This window comes from Pelobates fuscus, chromosome 10 (genome assembly GCF_036172605.1).
Source record: "Pelobates fuscus isolate aPelFus1 chromosome 10, aPelFus1.pri, whole genome shotgun sequence".
NCBI classification, from domain to species: Eukaryota; Metazoa; Chordata; class Amphibia; order Anura; family Pelobatidae; genus Pelobates; species Pelobates fuscus.
The window spans coordinates 48,702,596-48,724,193 of NC_086326.1; the positions used below are offsets into that span (position 1 = coordinate 48,702,596).

The 21,598-nt window shown below is 36.0% G+C and overlaps 1 protein-coding gene across 12 annotated transcripts in view; it reads left to right on the top strand.

Annotated features, from left to right (window-relative positions):
* Positions 1-14,105: 14,105 nt before the first annotated feature.
* Positions 14,106-21,598, top strand: part of EBF3 (EBF transcription factor 3) — a 132,922-nt gene continuing 125,429 nt past the window's right edge. For all 12 annotated transcript variants that reach the window (XM_063434765.1, XM_063434762.1, XM_063434767.1 and 9 more), the window contains exons 1-4: positions 14,106-14,568; positions 14,794-14,950; positions 15,543-15,606; positions 16,307-16,362. In XM_063434765.1, the coding sequence (XP_063290835.1) occupies positions 14,435-14,568; positions 14,794-14,950; positions 15,543-15,606; positions 16,307-16,362 (411 nt within the window). In that variant the 5' untranslated portion in view covers positions 14,106-14,434. The remainder of the gene's footprint in view (positions 14,569-14,793; positions 14,951-15,542; positions 15,607-16,306; positions 16,363-21,598) is intronic.

A 21,598-nucleotide genomic window follows, 5' to 3' on the forward strand; every position in this document is an offset into this window, starting at 1 on the left:
AGATCTAATTTAGAAAGTGTAGCAATTAAGAATCTTTGGAAAGGACATCACTCTTCTGACTAATCAGACTATCAGCTGTAAATGGTAGATGACCACAAACTTTCTTTAAATGGAACCTGGTGGTATATCTTGTGTCCCCAATATTTTAGTGATTAAACAGCTTACTTTAAATATATATGGATTAAATATATACAGCAGGAGTGATTGTGCTTGCTTTAAAATGATAGAAATTGAATATATATATACACGTGTGTGTGTGCTAGGATGAATTATTTGGATTTGGTACTTAAGTTGAGATAATATGGGTTACAGTTTTTGAACAATACATTCATGTTCCTGTCCACATTGAAATTGAAACATAACCTTTGCATTTACTGATTAACAACCGGCGCTACAACATTAAAATAATTGTCTAAAAACATTGTGTTTAAAGGGTATCTCTCGGGACATTTGCTCAAATCTCCATCTATAAGGTATGTATTGATAGCCAATCTCACCCAGAGTTGGAGAATTGTGTTGGTTGAATTTGAGTATTCCTACTGAAATTTTAGTAGGAATAGAAGTCCCAACATCAAATGATTAATGGATTTGATTTTGTATATTTTTTCCTTTTAATCATTAGAAATGTGTTTTATGGTCAGTAGAAATGACTTTTCCTCTTAACATTTACGATTTGCCTCACTATAACCCAATCCCTATTTTGTGAGCGTTGTAGTATGTGGAGGATTTGTATCTGTCCCAATTTAGAGTATTGATTTGCAGACCTCAGCTCAACTCTGAATTCCCTAATCCCTGTCTTGCAGCTCTCTTGGTACTCAGCCTGTTAAACATGAATAGTTTAGTAATTAATGAAAATAAACTGGTGATTTTCCTGCAAAATCCGTTGGTTAAAAGGAAAAGTCTCATTTCTACAAGCATGGCATTAAACAGATTTTTTTTTTTTTTTATTATTCACGAAAGATTTAATTCGTCTTAAAAGCCTTGTCAGATTGGATATATTTTAATCACACTCTCATAAACACAACATACTGATTGCTGTGTCTAAATCAGAGATAGCTGACTTTGTGTAGCTCTAATGTGGATTGCGCTTCCTATTACCCTTAGCCTGCCACTGAATTCATCACTAACATTCCTGAAAATCATTGCTGGGTGTAAAGCGGAGAAAAGTATCTAGCCCCTAAAATGACCCGGTCACTAAAGGGTTAAAAGAAAGTAAAGCCAAACATTTAATGCATGGGGATGATTTTAACATGCCAATGATATGAATACGCCTAGTAATCTATTACCAAGGAAATCCTTACTTAGTATTACAATGCTGTCATAAGAATATTCAATTTCTGTATTGGAGATAAAATATTTAATATTAACCTCAATGTAATTGAGCGGAAAAAAATATGTATATTATAAGAATTATAACATTTCCCCTTTTTCTATATTGTAGACCTGATGCAAACCTGCTAAAATATATATATATATATATATATATATATATATATATTAAATCACCACTCAAAAACAATTCACATTTAACCTTTAGAGAGCGACATAGTGTTCCACCCCATTTCCGCTCATGGCTCTGGCTTTCAAAGGGTTAATGTTTGAGCCATACAGATACGTATTATTGCTGTACATTATATACGTTTGAAAAACAATCATGCATGGGATATTCTGATTCTGTTGGAATTGAAGTGGCTTCATTTTTATCCCATATAATGGCAAGTGCAAAACGATTAACCCGTTGGTTGCCAGAGTAATCAGCTTAATCCCTGTTTTGCTTACCTGCAGGTCTATCTCAGCCTTGAAGTGTGTGCAGTTCGGGTTACAATGTTAATATAAGGCAAGCAATAAATACACAAGCTTATAATAAACAGCCAGATACTAACGGAATGTAGTATGTACTATGTCACAACTCCCCCAGTGTCCCTCGATGGTGGATGGATGGAATCTGGCTGTTTAACTCTTTCAGTGCTGGACGCTGGAAAATGGGCTGTCAGTTACATATTTTACCTTTTTTTTATTATATCTTTTATTTGTTTTTAATTTTTGTTATTATTATTTTTTTTTAGGATCACTATGCCTTTGTACATGATTTCTTCTCATGATCATTCCTGAGAGGGAAAAAAAGGGGAGACTTAAAATATTTGTGATTTTTTTCTTTTCCAGTTAGTGAATTATGTAATAGCAAAACGTCTTTTCTGTTCTGCTCGTTGAGCTGTTTAAACAACTCTGAGCTTCTATTACGATCTGAATAAGGAAATCACTCGTGTGGGAGGTAAAGGGTTAAATGTGAAGCCTTCTACAGATCATAAATGGGTCAGTCCCACTAACCAGACACACATGATTTACTGATATGGACTAGATTTTGAGTTTCTGGCTGTGCATCATAGAATCTTTAACCCCAAACTGGGTACCACATTTTGACTCTCAAGGTACCCTACAGAATGTCCCACAAAGTGGTTATGGTATTGTATACTAGGTCAGTAGCAGACCAACTTTGGAACTCCAGATCTCTGAATTACAATTCCCATCGTGATCAGCCAGCATCATGGGAAATGTAGTCACAAATGTGTGCAGTGCCAGCTAAATAATACAGACACTGCCCTCTTGGCAATCAGGCAGCTCCCTTTGAAGTGCAATCATTGTTCTTTCTCCAGATGGGACCTATGTTCTGAAAGACTTCCTGGTCCTGCACAATAAGTGGCCCCAACCTCCTTGGGTTTAATGATTAGTTAATGAAATTGTAAGTGTTACATGACAATAGAAATGTTTAAACTTCATTCAGGTAAAACGTCATTGTAGGTTAACCACTGCAAGCCAGCCACTGTCTGGTGGTCCTTATATTAACCCTGTAAAACCCAATATGTGGAAGAAAAATTTTATATCCCATGTCTTAAATAAACTGAGACACAGGGTGAGAGAATGCTAGTTTCACATTCCAGACTTGGCACGTCCAAATTGCCACATAGTTGCTGCCAAACGGGGTTGTGTCTAAATACTTTTGCGTCAAAAATAACTCATTGCGTCGTTTTTTATTTGCGTCAAACTAAGACGTCATATAGATTTTACAAGCAAACCAAGTGAAGTCAGTGCTCTGCGAGCACGGTGCCTGTATTGTATTGCTGTAATCATTGCAAATGGCCTGTCACATGGAACAATAACAGTGCTTACTTGCTTATGAGGTGCAAGATACAGTGACATAGAATGATGGATTCTAAGTGAAATTACCTTGTGTGGTTATTGCTAGTAGGAAACATGGAGTATTTGTGGAGTCACTTCAGGAACACTACCCTAATGTAAAAACCCTGGATGCAATTAAAACTCCTTCTTTCGGATTAACAATCAAAAATTGATCGATCTGTCAGGAATACCAGTGATTTATGGATAGTGCTTTATTTCCTTGATATGAAGAATTTTATGTTCCTTAGGTGAAACGGAGTTCACCAGCTTCTATACTAGATTGATGTTTTAATAATAAAAAATAAAAAAAAAACATATATATATAAAGGTAGGGCGAGCAAGCCAAGTCTTTAAGGATATCAACTCTAGAATTCATATTAACACTAACGAATCAAATTGCACGATCTTTCAGTATGATGTGTATTTTTTTTAATCGTGTGGATAAATATGTATGGATGTCAAAAGATTTCATTTTCAAACTTTTCTCTGTATTCAAAAGTTTTTTTTAAAAAAGTGATCAGTGTTTTTTTAATCGGTGGGTGGTGGGAATATATACATGCAGTGTATATGCATGTGTTTCCAGCTGATGTAAATAGCAATTCATTCATATAATGGACTGGGTGTGTTTTTTTAAATGCTTTTTAGTTCATAGAGTAGAATAGTGTAATTATAACTTTAACCTCTAGGTGGAGCTCTCTCACCATTTTAGAATGTCCAAATATCCTTATTCTTATCAGTGTCAAAATAGTAGTACTGTGGAAATCTGAGATCAGCACTTAACACTTGTTGTTTTAAAGGAAAAAAAAAAGGGGGAAAAGATCGTTGTGGCTGATTTTAAACAATGGAGGTATGCTTCAACAGTATTTTAATATGTAGCTTGGGAGAAAAATAAGCATAATAACTTTTAACAAGAATTAACCCCTTAGTCACCATTCCAAGCATGGTTTGGCATTTTGTTTGTTAGAAATCGAGTAGAGGTGTCATTTATTATTGTAATAAAGTCATAATAAAGAACCAATTCGCTCACATAAAGCCCCTGATATAATTATTGCCACTAAGTGTCTGTAGACTGGGATTCCCATCTTGGAGTGTTCCATTTCCTCTCTCAATGCCAGGCTGGACATGAAGAGGGGCTGGGAGACAGCAAGCTGGACTCGTTTCCTTTGCAAATGTAAATTTCAGTGGGACAAATTGCTTATGAATAGTCTGCAATAGAAGCTGCCTTCGCCTCTTTAGTCTGCGCCTCTCCCGTGTTTATTTCTACATGCCCCCAGCTATGCTTTGGGCAGTGTCACCGACGGCAAGCTCCCTATTCATTTCCCTAGCCAAAGAAAATGCAAATCACCAGAGTGGCCTTTAAAATACATCATAAATGAACAATAGCCAGAAGTATGTTTATTCTGCGTGCATGACTTGGTTTGAACGCAAACCCTCAGTTTAAAACACGTATGGGTGCATCTGCCTATCAAGTGTGTGTGTGTGTGTTAAATATACACACCGTTCCACTGTTACATGTGTGTACACTGTACAGGTGTGTGTATGTATGTACACAAACTCACACTTATATAGCGTGTGAGTACACACACACATGTACACACACTCTTGTTCTCTCATGTGTATACAAACTGTAGTATGTGCATGTGTGTACACACACACTCACACATGTATCATACATATGAATAAGTGTTTGTATAATAGTTAAACAAAACCTATGTATATGTTCTTCATATGTGTGTGTGTGTGTAATACATATTTTATGTATATGAATATGCACATACATAGATATCAGATGCTAAATATACAATGCATGCACAGATATGTATACCAAAACGTGTGTGTGTATGTGTGTTAATATATGACATAATATTCACCATACACACACATACAGAGATTAGATATATATAGGCGCACACACACTGCACATATTATATGTATGTGTATACACTATAAAATATAGATAGATTGATGTATAGGTAGATGTATCCTAGTTGTGCCTTATTTAAAAAGCACGTTGAGTAACTTTGCTCACAATGATGCTTTTAGGGGTTTAATTATTTAAAGGAGATACTTTGTTTCATGGCGATAAAAGGCAGCGATGCGGGCAGTGGGATGTGAGCCCTTCCTCTGCCACACAAGTGGAATTACCTTTTATCGGACTGTGCTGTCAGACCCTAATGATGCCGACACTTTAATTGATAAGTTGACTGTACAGTGCGGAGCGTTCTGTTAGTGTGTAATATACATTGTATCCAATTCATGGAACTCTGATCTGCAGTACATTCTACTGTCCCACGATGTATAGGAAATACATGGAATCCCAATGGATTTATTAGATATGTATATGTATGTTATAAACACACTCACAGATTTTATTCATTCGGTTTAGAGCGATAAGCCCTTGTATTAATATTATTTTTTTGTTTGTTTGTTTGCACCGGACGTGTGCCAAATGATTACTCTGACAATGGCAGTTAACACATTGAAAGTGATTTAACCCTTTGTGTGCCATTGCTTTGCACTGCGTTAGGCAGACCGCTGGCATGCAGATGGTTAATAATAGACATGTGTATGTGTTCGCCATGTTATTGCTATACAGATCTTTCACAGTCTTGTTACTGGAAAAAATTGGTATACTTGAAAGAGTTAATTGTGATATTATTCAGAGAGGTCCTGTTAGAAAAAAAAATCTGCATTTCTTAACTACAGACTAATAAAAAGTGGGAAATTTTCAGACACCTTTTCTGATTATACCTTTGGCGATACTTCAAATTTTACATTTAATTTGCATTTTGTTCTTAGTGAATATTGAAGCCTTGAATTGAGGATTGAATTTTATTAGGACATCTGGACTGACAATATCAAATCAGACACCAGCCTCCCAGAGCATGCTAAAATTTCAGACTTAATTAGAACGAAGTGCATTTAATTAAAGCCAATTATAATATGTGAAATGATTTGATCGATCCTTATTTGTACAGTTTGGGACTGTTTTTTGTGTTTGTACCAAACTGTAACGATTGAGAAATGTCAGAGAATGTATTTATATTTAATTCCTTTTTTTGTTTGTTTGTTTTGTTTCATGGATATAACATATATTGAGCTTTTTTAAATGCCTTAAGTGCTTTGATAAAATACTCTGTTGAATGGGACTGGCATTGAACGGGTTAAACCTTGCAACCCTGTAAGGTGCATACACACACACACAGACACACACAGACACACACACCACAAATACACCATTTAAATTGACACAGATGCGGTTAGAAGTGTCTCAATCCCACTAATGGTGCAAGAACATCTGTCTATCCAAACTGGTCCTGCATTCTGGAGTTAGTGACAGAGACACACTATAGAGGATCAGACTAATTTGTTTGTTTATTTTTTATTTATTTTTTAAAATAAAAATAAACAACAACAGATTTACATTCCTGATTTGTCCTGCTGTGAATTTATCTCAACTTGTTTTTCTTAGCCAAATCCTAGCCATTTCATTAAATCTTCAAGTCTCAAAAGATTAAATTAGTCTGTTAGATAAACTGTCCAAAAATAAATGTCCTTATTGTGGACAAGTTTACAAACAACGCATCCTGTTTTAAAGCTGTTTCCTTGAATTGCAGCAGTTTGAAATATTTTGATAAATTTATAATTTCACAAAAACAAAATCCAACTGTGTGTCCATGTAATATACAATGTATCATTGAAAAGCACATGTTTAAATCCATACCGAATTCTAGCAATTTATACATAGTGGACCTTTATTGACAGAGATCTCGGTTAAACAATGTATCCAGGGTGAGAATATTCATTGGGCTGTTACACGAACGCCTTACATCAAAAAGACATCTCTCCAACGCATGACAACAATTTATAACGGACAAAGCAATGTACAGAGTTAGCTATAGATATATAGTTAGTAAGTAGGCAAACTAAGTATTTCTAGGATGAATTATTTAAAGAAATCAGGCTCTCTCTAAGCATACTTAGTCAGCCAATAGATATTCTATACTTTGCACTAAATGTTTAATAATAGGACAAATAATTGTAATGTACACAGGCACACTGAGTATACATATTCAGATGGATACATCCCCAAAATATACTCTAAACAAGGGTGTCTGGTCATCCCGCTATTATATTATTTGGACCGTGTAATCCTGATCGGAATGCAAGTGGCAATGACCTCTTTTCACCCGAGGGGGCGCTGTGTATCGCTTTTCACTCTTTTCTTGCGTTTTTTATATACTCTGAAGTGGGCATTGTTCCTATAGCCTTCTCATCTATGGAAAGAGGACAAACTTGTGTATAGATAAAATAGATGCACGTTAGATATATAGATAATTTATTTGACTAACACAGAATAAATCTATCTATCTATCTAATTGACCCATGAACGTATACTGGAGGACACAATAAAAGTACAGTTTGGCAGTATATTGGCTATAGTTTAATATGCTGTAAAATTGGATTAAAGTAGTATTTGATGAGAGATAGTGCCATTAAATTGAACTTTTATTTTCGCAATCGTTTAGAAACATTTCATCCCAGTTCCCCTCTTTTAAGTATATTGAGCATACCTGCTCGCCTCATTAAAACGGTTAATTTAAAAGGCTACCCAGAAGATGGGGAGAGGAAGGGCAAGGGGAATGGTGATATGGGACACTGTGATATTACTTGCATACAATAGTATTGGTAAGAAAAGGTTCTATTAAAAGGACAGGGGAAAAAGAAGAGTCTTTTGTCAAGATCATTTAGAGGAAAATATTATTTTATAAAGGATCTCAGATTGGTTGTTAAGGATTGGTGTTAAGCATGTTTAACTGCTTCACAACCAGATGTCTCACTACCTGTGTGTTACCCAGATTCCCTGTGTTAGGGGGAGGCTAGGAAAATTAAAATGCAAATACATCTGGTAACTCTATAGCAACCTCCATCCAAGAGCACATTTAACAGGGAAATGGCACCACATTCTTTGGGGTTGAAATCTTTGCGTCTTTGCGCAATTTTCTGCACGATTTACCCAGCCATTTGCGTCTTTAGGTAGTTGGCAGCAGCGAGGATTGAACATCATTGTCTGCAGATGCAATGGCAAATCTTGCTAGATGTTTGAGAACTATTACACAGGAAGCTGTGTCAGGGCTTCTGGCTGGCTTAGCCTGCTGGGATGTGCAGTTCCCAGATTTCTGCAGGTCCACAATGTGCCCATCACAGTCCTCCCACTGCTGCCTTCTCCATGAACAAAACAGATCATCACAGGCCCTCCCCAACACTACACAGATTGATAATCAGTAAATGAGGGGTTAATCGTGGTCAGAAGAGAATAGATTTAAATTGATTTCATTAGATCTTTCCATAAGAGAATATTAGAAAGGCTGCAGTGGACTCTGGCAGTTTTTATTTTTCAGTATAGAGGTCAGACATCATAAAGTGCTCTTATATCCACTGTAAAATTACTGTTACTGGCAAACTCAGACACCATGAATTAGAGAATCCCTTAGTGTGGATTTAAACTTACATGTACTTAATGTTTACCCATAAGTATCAAACTGTCTGTAGTGTAAATATGACCAGCATTACAATGCAATATACAAAATATTAACTCTTATATTATAAAATGACAGCATAATTTTTTTTTTATTTTTTTTTGTTTAAATACTCCCATACACACCCTGTGATGTTTATATTTAAATTACCTGAATTTAGGTCAATTGCATTCTCTAGAAATCTATGTTAAATAAAGCAATAGAGCACCGGTTATATATCATAATATATTAAACACAGGTTGTAATAACACGAGTCAACCAAACGATCTGACTGATTAGTCCATTTAATGTGACACAAACCATTAGCTACCAGCGCTCGTTTAATTCTACCTTAGGATACACTTTGGGCAGTGCTAAACTAAATCCATTTTTTTATATATATATGTACATAGCGAGGTGCGTGCTTAGTGCCAAACATATCTGTAGGTTTCTTAAATAATTCTAATAAAAAACAAACAAACAAAACATTTTCTTTAGCAGTTTAAAAAGCTCTTGATTGACAAGGGAAATGTTACAAATAAATAAAAGTACACAATGTTTTTTCATTATACTACTTGGAAGGCTTTCAATTTATTGTCATCAAATGCATTAACCTATTCACTGCCATGCTTCACAATAAAAATCCATTGTTAAAAAAAATAATAATATTAAAAAAAAAAAAAAAAATCTTGCTGTGACCCCTCTAGCACTGACAGAGTTCAACACATAGATGCATATTTTATAGCTTAAGGACATAATGGGTAATTAATAAATCATACAACAGTAAACTTTCATCCTATTAGAGAGACATGCGGGTTCCAGCTAGCAGAGGGAGGAGGGGGGTGGGATACTGTCTCTTTAAGGTCACTATATGCTCTGGTATGATGTTTGAAAGGACAGCTGGGTAGTGGCCATCTGACTGACTACAGCATGACATCTGGGAGTCCACTGGTGTGTGGCACGCGAATCGCTTGATGTCGCTATTTGAATGCAAATTTTTTGGGGGGGATCATTCAAGCCTTAACCCCGTAAATCGACACAAAAGGAACACTTCACACCCTGCAAGCCGGGGGATTGGTGCTTCGGGAGGTCCTAGGGCTGCTGCATGCAAATCTCATTCAAATCCACACACCTTCTGCTTCACTAACTTTTCTTAAGGTCAAGATTTGGTATCAGCTTTTTTTTATTTTTATTAAATATATATATTTTTATAAAATTTTTTTAAGACTGATTAGAAACTGGAGAGAGGCAGAGACTACCTTACCTGCCAATAAATGAATCCCCATCTCTTTTAGAAGACCACATGTTACCCCCCCCCCATGCCACCCCCTTAAGATTTAGCCCTTGTTCTGCATCTTATTTTTCTCAAGTCGTTTTGTGTCCTTCTACCAAGTTTAACCCCCTCCACCCCCACATCTCTTTCTTATAGCTTAATTTTTTTTATTAAATAAAGGATACTTTTCTGTTGCTTTTTATATTTTTTGCTTTTTTTTCCCAGGAAAGTGAGTTCTCATATTTCCATTTCATTTTATTTTGGACCAGGGATGAAATTTCTCATCAACTCTAGAAATGATTTTCTTACAAAGTGTCTTGATTCTTTTATTTGTTTGGTTTTTTTTTCTTTGCATTCCATCCTGGTTTCCCCATATCCCACATACTGGAATTTGCACATATACATCTTTTATTTATTTATTTATTATTATTATTATTTTAATAAATCACAAATAAATCCGTTTAATTCGTGGCATCCTGGATGCAGTGATTCCTTCAAGGCTTGTTTGCAGTTGTCAATGGTATCTCTCTCTGTGTTCATTTTATGCAAAAACATCTTTTTTGCATTTTAGCTTTTAGCCAGCATTATAGAGACAAAAAAAAAAAAATAGATAAAGTTGGTGAATGATAAAGGCCGTATTCTCCACGCTTTGGGTGCAAGACCAGATGATCTAGAAAATGAGCTGAAATACATTCAGCCTCAGAGCCTGTTGTGTAGAAGCAGCTGATTCTCCTATTTTTGGCCAGATGGCTTGTGAGCACAGATTTGCATTCATTTCCCCTTAATATCATCCAAAATAGTGGGGCAGCTGCATTTGTTGTCAAAAAAAGGTTTAAAACTCCTTTTCTTTTCTAGGACAGGATCGTTACCTTATGTGATGGGTTTGTGCAACTTTCCCTCTCTCTCTCTTTAGTCAACAGTATCAGATTTAAAGGGATTTATTTTTAAATCTCCTAATTTGGTAATCAGATTTAAAATCGCCTTGGCGCGTGTAATCTGAATTAACGATACTGTAAATGATTTCAAGCCTTCTTTTTTTCTCTGTCTCTCTCTCTCTCTCTTCTTTAATGGCACAATGTGTATTTTCAGCCGCTTGGATCCTAGAGCTGACACTCTATTTAACCCTCGTGGCTCCAGGCTGGCTTCCAAAGCAATGAGTGGTATTGCAAGACCATTTAAACTACACAATAAGCTACAGCTGTGCAGTTAAAAAAGTAAATACAAAAATAACCAATATACAATATAATACATCAATATTTATGCATTTTTATTTTAATATATCAATGCAATAAATTTAATATTTTTAGTACTGAAAAAAAAAAGTAAGCATACAGATCAATGGATTGTGGATCAATACTGGATAAAAACTGGCATGAGGATAAAATTACACCCATTTAGTGTATCTTCCTTTTGTGTGCAAGTCTCCCTGATGTTGCAATCCAAGGTTGGATTTTCTATGCATTAGAATGATAACAGTATTATATTATATTTGATAATCTTTCTTATTCTTCTTCCTATTTGTTGGGTGGGAAAAGCTGTGGGCTTACAGTGAATCCAATACTTTTTTTTCTTTCTTTGAATATCTATGAATAGTTTTCCATACACTTTGATTTAATTTTATTAACATTCTATAGACAGTGGCATTTCTAATATGTGGCGATAGCTTCTAAAGACTAATCTCATTACTCTCAAATAGTCATAAAATATGATTTTATTAAACTTACGTATTTAATTAGACGGCCAGCAATGTAATGGATTTTGAGATTGGTGTAGAGCAACATCTTTGATAATTCACTTATCTTTGGCAATAGTCATTAACCCCCCAACACCAGCAAAATAGATTGCCTTATAACACAGCCTTTTTTCAGCCCAGGGAGTGGAGGGGGCTGGTTTGGGGAGTCCCCTGACAACACATTGGGCTTCGATTTTCACTGATTAATTAAAATATTTGAGTACCTTCCCTAACAATTCAGCAAAAAAGGAAGTGATACTACTTAAGAAGGGGGGGTATCTTTTTTTCCCACGGTAAGTGCCCTTCAGGTTTGTACCCCCTTAATTCCTTATGATTTTGTTTTATCAAAGGGGGTCTGATGAACCTGTGTGAGACAGTATCCAAAACAGACACTGTGTATCCCCCTGGGTGTTCTTCCCCTGCCCTCCAAATAGTCTTTTAGCATATTATCCTGACTGCTTCAACCCACACACCCTGGACAACAGCTCCCAGCAGAAATAGTTCCCAGATTAGGAGATGCTTTTAATTTGTGGACCACTTATTCTTCCAGTGCTTAAAGTATTATTAAGATTTATTTATTTTTACAGGAAGAGAACAGTCAAGATTTCTTTTGTTTTCAAATATGTTCTAGCAGGGAGTGAGGGGGTGTGGGGGGGTTCCAGAATAATACAATACAGTTACAAAATAGCACTGATACATTTTCACCCTTGTTCTGGAATCAAGAACTGTATTGAAAAGTGGCTTTATTTTCGAATGTTTCCGGAGTGTAACTAGTGGGAAGATGGGAATACCAAAAAAATAAATAAAAATAAACCTCCATCGAGGCATCTGTTTTTATTTTAAACATGAACATTTCCAATTTTCATTTTAATCGCTTTTCTATGACCACAAAACTATAACATGTCCAGTCAAACATTGGTGCATTGCCAGAGAGTTGGTACTGATCTTCCTAGGACCAAAAAACAGCATTCTTCTTTTTTTTAGGTGATTGGTGGCATTTTGCACACAAAAAATAAAATATATGCAAAATATATTATACATTCTTGTTCATTCCCTCCCAAAACTCAAGTTAGATTTTTTTTTCACGTCCCATAATAAAAAGCATATTTATAAAAAGCATCAATGCTACAATGCCACTTGCATTAATACATTGTGGGAAGCATTATACAGTGACTGTTAAAACAAATCCCTCCATATTCTAAAGATGTAGCAAAGCCAAAACAAAAAATCAGTAGTGAATAAATAAATCACATCAAGTGAAAATCTGATCTGTCAATCTGTGTAAGGAGTCTATGCACTTAACATAATGGTCCCTGTGATATCAGACTTCTCTTTTCTTGCATTGATTTCAGATATATATACATTGCTACAGATGCATATGTGTGTGTTTGTGTGTGTTTGTGTGTGTATGTTTTATACATGTGTGTGAATTAAAAAAAAGTTAAAAAATAATATATATATATATATATATAAACACACACACTACATATAGTGTATAATATATACAATGTATCTATATAAATCTATCTAGTTATCTATCTCACATGTGTGCTTTGTACAAAGAGTTAAAAAAAGGGGGAATATTTGAATATAATAATTCATTTATTGATATCTGGATGCAATTTTTTATTTTTTTTCATCTCCCCTTTTTTTTTCCCAGTTTGGCTGCCATTTGTTTCCTTTTAAGATTTATTCGGCCGAATGATAACTTCATTGGCTGTTGATATATATATAAAAAAATCTCCCCATGCATTATAAGCAGAAGGAGTGCAGAGCCAGTAGTGTGAGGCTGCAGCAGTCACTCAGCAACTAAACAAGACTTGCTCTCCTCCAAAGCAAAAAAGGAGGGGGGATGCTGGCCATTCCATACATGGGCAAAACCACTCCTCCTGCACGTCACCGGCTGACAGAGCAGCTCCCCGGGGTTTAGAGTTTTGGCTCCCGGGAAAGGTTCCATTCCTAGGGGATAGAGGGCTGAGTTTTGTTCGCTTCCATCCATTCTGCAAGACGCTAAAGGCCCCTCATCAACCTCTCCTGTGTCCAAGAACACCGCCGTGGTAATCATTTTTTCGTTTATTTGTCTTTTGGAGCAGGAAAGTCTTGCCAGAAGTGTTCCATTCAGCAGTGTCCTGAAGCTTTTTTGATGCTGTTTCTGCTGGGATGACACCACATTAAGAGAGAATCTACCAACAACGACCCAAAAATATTTATTTTTTTGCCTCTCTCACTGCAAGCACATTTCCGACTGGTGGTGGTGGTGCTGGCTTAATATATATATATATATTATATATTATTTTTATTAATATTATAATATATTATTTATTTTTTATTATATTGTTTTTTTAAATAGTTTTTATTTGATTTTTTTTTTATTATTATTATTCTTTTTTTTTTTTTTTTTTTTTTGTGTGTGTGATACCTCACAACAACAACTGGAAGGCAGTTCCAAGTATCTGCAAGAAGTGTTCTGCAAATTGTTTATGTTGTGCCAAGCCAGCGACAGATTGAAGAAGGAAGCAAGACTTAAAACTGGGCTTTTCTCCTACTGATCCTGGGGAGCAAAGTCATCAGCACTATAAGGAGGAACAGCTAAAAAACAAACAAAAAAACAAAAACAAACTACAACGAGAGAGCGAGAAAAAAATAAATAAATAAACAAAAGAAATTACCTTGACATTTCCTTTTATCTGAACCCCCTTTGGCAGGAGCTGGTTGTGCCCAAATTTTGTTTTAATGTTTGGGATTCAGGAAAATATACCAAGAGGTGGAACCACCATGAAAGAGGAACCACTGGGAGGTGGGATGAATCCAGTCCGGTCGTGGATGCATACTGCAGGGGTAGTGGATGCTAACACAGCCGCCCAAAGGTATGTGTGCCAAATGATCTGGGTTTTATTTCTTATCCTGATTGTAAATCCCCCCTCAATGGTCTATATCAATTACAATCGCCTGTACTGTGTCTCTGGTTACATCACGTTCTAGTGACACATGCAGAGATTCTATGCCCCATGCCTTGCACTCTCTCATCCCCTTCTCCAGCATGGCTAGAAGCTCTGTGCTTACCCCAGCCCTTGTCTCATTTCCTCCTGCAGTGGTGTGGGTCTGGCTCGGGCACATTTCGAAAAACAGCCTCCCTCGAATCTCAGGAAATCCAATTTTTTCCACTTCGTGCTAGCTCTCTATGACAGGCAGGGACAGCCGGTGGAGATTGAGAGGACAGCTTTTGTGGACTTTGTGGAAAAGGAGAAAGTAAGTCCATAAACTGAATTAATATTATCATCCCCCCCCCCCATCATCATAATTATCATCATCTCCATCATCATTAAGGCTAAGCATGTGAAGGCAGAATAAATATATAAAAATAATAAAAATATATTTTTTTGAAATATACATAAATATTGGTAGTCTGTTCGCCCCTCCACCCCCTCACCCCAAAAAACTGCAACATTGGGCAAAAAATCATTATATTTTCTTTATCCTGGAGTTGAGTAAAAATTATCCCTAAGTGCACTCCAGAGGCGAACTCACCACGTGTAGATGTGCCTGTTATTAGTACATCACTTGGCAAACAGGACAAAATGATGGTTTATATGAAGTTATGAAACAATAACTGATTTAGAAGATAAATCGTGCCCATTTTTTGTACAATGTTACAGGCAGCTTCTCAGCTGCAAGTGAAGGGTCATCAGCCCCCCCCCCCCCCCCCCTGAGCATGCAAAACCAGACTCCTCCAGACATAGAACATTGAATTAAAAACAAAATGAATAACAATACACAAGGACAATAGGAAATGCAAGCATTTTAAAAAAAGCTAAAAGTAACAATGTGATATTATTTTCAGGAGCCAAATAGCGAGAAAACTAACAATGGGATTCACTACAAACTACAATTATTATACAGTAATGGTAAGTTGTGATGCTTTTAATAGACATCAAAAATGTATTATTAATGAAAGTAACATTTAAAAAAAATATTATATATATTTATCAATAGTTAATTCTGGAGGTGATAGTGGGAAGATTTTCTGTTGAATACAAAAAAAAGAAAACATTGCAGATCAATAGGTCAGATTTACTTTCCATAATTAACCGGTTGCTTTTAAAATGGAAAGTAAAACATAATAGAAAAAAAAAATCAATATTTTTGCATCAAAGCTGTTCCATTAAATGGACTTTTTAAAATAATAATAAAAAAAATGTTTATTTAGTTCACGTTATAATTTAATAGCAGATATCTCATAGTCGTGTTAAATCTGTGTAAGGCACAGGAAATGAAGCATTCACTTTAAAAAAATAAACATTAAATGGAATGTTTTGAAAACGCACTTCCATTTAGAATGTGATTATTTGTAAACACAAAATATTCCGAAACACAAAATCAGACAGAATCTTGTGAAAATGAAAGAGAAAACATGTGGCTTTATTTTGATAACAATGGACAGTAGTAGCAATTGTAACCGTTACTTGACAAGCACTTTGATGCATTAGTTGTTTTCTTAATTGATTAAGCTCTGTCATTTAGCATGCGATTTTGTCTGCACCTTTTCTGTAACCCCAATAAAAGTAATGGTTTCTTTTTTTCTTTTTTTTTTTTTCTCCCTTCCAGGAGTTAGAACAGAACAAGATTTGTATGTCCGATTAATAGATTCAATGACCAAACAGGTGAGAACTTTTTTTATTTTACTTTCAAATCACCCTGAGTTGCATAAAGTTTGGTTTGTTTTTCTTAATTTGAAACAAAATCCCAGGGCAAACCAATAATACTGTTTGCTTTCTCCAGAACTGACAAGTAGAATCACTAGGCTAAATTTATTTTATTGTGTACCAAAATTACAACCCAACAGAATAGTCAGACTGACATCATACCATAATGTAGCCTTTGACATTTATTTAGAAATGTTATATATATATATATATTTCTTTACTAGTAGTCTATCTGTTTCTTAGCTGTGGGAAATAAAGGAGCCAATTTTCCTATTTCCATGTTAAATGTACCAGGGTGAAAAGTCAGCTTGTACCTCTCTAGCCCCTATTCACCTCTCAAGCCCCCCATCTCCATAATTCAAACTCCAGGCTCCAGGGGTCACCCAAACTCGTCCATTTTCTCCTCTAGAGCTCCTGTCCTCCCATTCTACCACTCCCTGTCAGACCTTGTAAATAACATAATTACAAGCAGTTGCTTATTAAATTATTTAACCTGTCGTATACAACTTTACCGATAGTAACTAGAGGTTATCAATAAAACTCCACAGCAATTACGTAGCTTGAAAGATAAGATAAAATATATCACTTGAAATTTCACTACTGCCTTCCCATTAATGGACAATAACAGCACATAAACAGTATGTGTGTATTTTATATTTTACAATATAATATTATATATATATATTAAAATCATATTTGGTAGTAAGAAAAGTAATAATAGGAATAAACTTATAAAATCAAACCAAACAATGATATATATTTTTTTTAGCATTATTAGATAAACGATAAATTAAATACAGCTTATAATTTAAAAAAATATTATATTAGTGATGCTGTAGTAAAAACCGGTAAATAATATAATAAGGAACAAACTTTTATTTAACTTACCTGTGTGGTATTTTGGAATGTTCCCTTTATTTAGAACCATTAGATTTCCTCCTAAGGGCAAGTGACTTCCTCAACAGGCTACCCTCACACAGTGGACCCCTCAGTAATTATATCAATAGGTTACAGAGAAGCCCCCCTACTCTTTCCAGTTCTTGAGAGCCCTACAGTACACAATGTCCTTTTATTTCCCATGTACATAAACAGCTTAATGTTTTAGGAAATCACTGTAGTCTAATTAAGAGGCTTTATATAAGCTGCTACAAGTTTCACTGCTGCAGAATTAAAGAAGGAAAGGGGCTACAAATTTAAGTGCAGGTTTATTGTTCATTTAGCTTGGGGTATCTGCAGCCTAAATATAGCTGGGAATGAAGGCATTTAATCTCACTGGCTCGAAAAAGCCCAGCAACTGATCAAAGAGTCAATGGCGCTGAACGGACAGTTTATGGATTTCTGTTTGCGCTACAAAACAAAAAATAAATCATATCTAAATATGTGGATTCATCAGATGGGGAGCAACAATCAACGCAAGTTATATTACACGCTGTATCAACAAACATTTGGTGAGGACAGCTCATTTTGCTGGGTATTATTTGCTGTTTGCAAAACACTAGCTGTTGTTAAAGCTGTTCTTTTATTATTACACTATCAGCCCCATCACTGGGCCAGGGATACAGGCTTCTTGCTTGCTGGAGGACAGATAACAAGCATATTAACTGTATCAAAATAATCTAATCCACAGGCAGTGCTAGGAAGCAGAAATGAGACTATGGGTCCCTTTAATAAATTCTAAAATAGAGAAATCACAGCAGGTATAAAATACATTGTACCTGTATATAGATAATAATAAAAAAAATATTATCCACATAAATAAACACACGCTTTGGGAGACACAAAAATTAAAATTAAAAAAATGCAAGTTTTATATAAAATAGATTTTTTTTCTTAAAGTGTTACATTTACCTTCTGATTATTTGTTAATCTGAACCCTGAAGTTTTTTAGGTTTAGGCGAAATTAGATTTTTGGAGATTTATTTGAGGCTAGGACAGGAAATGTAGGAGAAGGCGATGCGTTTTTCTGGACGCAATGATGGAGCAGTTGCGAGCAGTCGCCACTCGCCAATAAGTAAGTCGATGGTCTCGTCATTTTTTTTCAATGAAAATATTTGACTTTCAATGTTTTTATTTTCATATTAAACTTGTAAATTACAGGGTTTTTTTTTTTTATCCCAAACTGATCGTGATAAATAAAAGTGTAATTGGGTAGCCGTGTTATCCGGGGCTCTGGCAGCTGTTGCATTGAGAGTGTCAAAGTCCATGAAAAATAGATATTCCAATTAGTAATTTTATGAGGTGTTGAGAGGAATTAGCTTCTAAATATTGGACTGCTTGAGCTGCTTATGCAATTTCTCAGCAAAGATTTTTTTAATTTTTTTTTAATTATTTTGGGAGAAATAAAATCTAAAGAGTATGAGTGTTAGTACATACAGTCTATTTATAAAAAAAGTGCTAGATTTTGACTGCAGGAGTGAGAGATCTGTAGCGAGTCTGTTCTGGTCAGTGACAGTAAGAATTGGCCATGGGGGTGGTGGAGAGAGGGGGTGAGATTTGCCAGGCCTGATTATTGATGGAGGGTTACTGTGGGGGTGGTAAGCCATAGCAGGGCTATTGGTGCACAAAGCTTTGAGCCATGTGTTCCAGGAAGCCAAGGACGCCCATCTCTCCTGGCCAGACTGCTACCCTTTAGCTATTCTGTGGATGATAGGAATTGCAGTTTTGTTTTTTTTGTAGCAATAAATATTGTATAGCGGATTATGCTGAGGTTTTAAGTTTTAGAAGACTTCGTGGTTTGAGATGTAAAGTGCAGAACTGATGATAAACGAGTTAATTATCATTATGTTTTATTATAAATTGTGAGGCCAGCATAGTCCGCAGCGCAGTACAATAGCTGGGATCAATTTGATTTTTGCACACTCTTTTTTTGCAACTAGGCCTCGCTATATACATAATGCACATAGATGTATGTAGATATATAGATTGAAAATTTGCTGTTAATTCCAAAAACGACGTAAGACGCAGGCTGGACTGGGTAAAAAATGGGTACATATTATTATGATAAATTACATGCCAAGTATAAATGGGTACATGGACAATAATGGATATCTGCAATAGTGGGTTAATACAGCTTGGAACCTGGTTATATACTTAGAACCTGATACAGGTACATTTACCATAACAACGGGAGATACAGACCTGGGGACATTGGGGCAATACATTCCATTTAACGAGGGTTTGTCATATGATGATTCTGGAGATATTGGCATAGGGAATCTCCCAGCATAGTACGTACATGGGGGCATAGTGCAATTAATATAGATAAGGGGAATGTCCTGGAGATATTGGCATAGGGAATCTCCCAGCATAGTACATACATAGGGGCTGTATTGGATGTTTGTGCATGGGGTAAAAAACTTTATACAGCAAGTAAGCTTAGTATAGTACAGGAACGGCGAGGTGATATATGTAATATGTACATTATATGCCATGGAGCCTGGACAAAGCAGCAGTCACACTATCAAGTAATATAAAGATAAAATATGACACAATAGTCAGCATATACAATGCATATAGGGGTTGAAGCACTGATTCAATGGGTGTGATAGTTAACTGCATGGGTCCCGACAGATATTAAAAGTAATATTAAATAGGTAGTATTGATAAAGGGGCAGGAGGGGACAGTTATTGAGATGGGGGACATATACCCTAATGTATATCCCCAATACACAGCTTGTAGGATAGATACAGGGGCAGTTACCCCAATATACAGCATGTAGGGGGAGATACAGGGGCACACACCCCAATATACAGCATGTAGGGGGAGAAACAGGGACAGATACCCCAATATACAACATGTAGGGGGAGATACAGGGACAGATACCCCAATATACAGCATGTAGGGTAGATAGAGGAGCACTCACCCTAATATACAGCATGTAAGGGAGATATAGGGACACACACCTCAATATACAGCATGTAGGGGGAGATACAGGGGCACACACCCCAATATACAGCATGTAGGGGGAGAAACAGGGACAGATACCCCAATATACAGCATGTAGGATAGATTCGGGAGCACACACCCCAATATACAGCATGTAGGATAGATTCGGGAGCACACACCCCAATATACAGCATGTAGGATAGATTCAGGGGCAGTAGGGGGCAGCTCTGCTATATTTACCCCAGTATACAGCCTAAGCACGGATGGATTTTGGATAAGGAGCGGTGGATACAATGTAACCCACTCTGTCTCCATCACTTCCCTACAGGCAGCAGGCTGGGAAGGAGAGCACCTATAGCCTCGCACCATCTGTTAGAGCCTATGTTCAAAACCCACTCATCCGTACTCCCAGACACTGCCTTTTTACCAAAGAAAAATCATTGTTAGCAGTTTGAAAATAAACACCAGATTGGCCATTAGCACTTTCTTCCTGAATATCATCCAGCGATCAGCATATTGCTTCACACAAGGCACATTCCTCAGGGCGGATTCCTGCCTTTTTATTTTATTTATTTCCCATGCATTTCAATCTCCAAGTAAATAAAAACAGAACGTCAACTTGTCGGTAACCCACAATAAGTATCTTTATCCCAGGGCAGAGCATGGAATGCACACACGATCTATTTAACAGCCACAGTATTCTGTGCAGGAAACTTAACGTGTTTCATTTAATGTAACTAATTATCTACAACATTCTTTATGAGTAATTAATTACACACAGAATAATGCAGCTCTTCATAGGACATTGCTCATATAAATAGTGTATTTAGGAAAAACAGACCAAAATCATGTTTGTTTTGATTAAATATAGAATGCAAAATATCTATTTTGTAATATATGTTTGTGTGTGTGTATGTTTGTGTGTGTTGATTATAATGCATATATCAGATTTATATAGGTATATTAGGCTATAGCTGTTGCACAGTGCACTTTGTATTGTGACTCTGGATGCATACATGAAGGGGTTAATTGACCTATTTATTTAATACCCCAATGAGGTCAGATTCTGCCCTGTACAGGTCGATATTAACCCACCCCATGCAGATGAAGTCAAGCCAAGCAATTAAGGGGTTACTTACTGTATCGTGAAATAAACTCCCCAATTAGTTAGGGCTTATTATTATTTTTAAAAGATTATTTATTATTATTTCCAAAATAGTGTTTGGTTAAACTCCTGTATGAGGTCAGTGGAGGCAGTGCAGGGGTTAATGGTGCTCTGTACAGAAATGAGTTGTAATAATTAGTGAG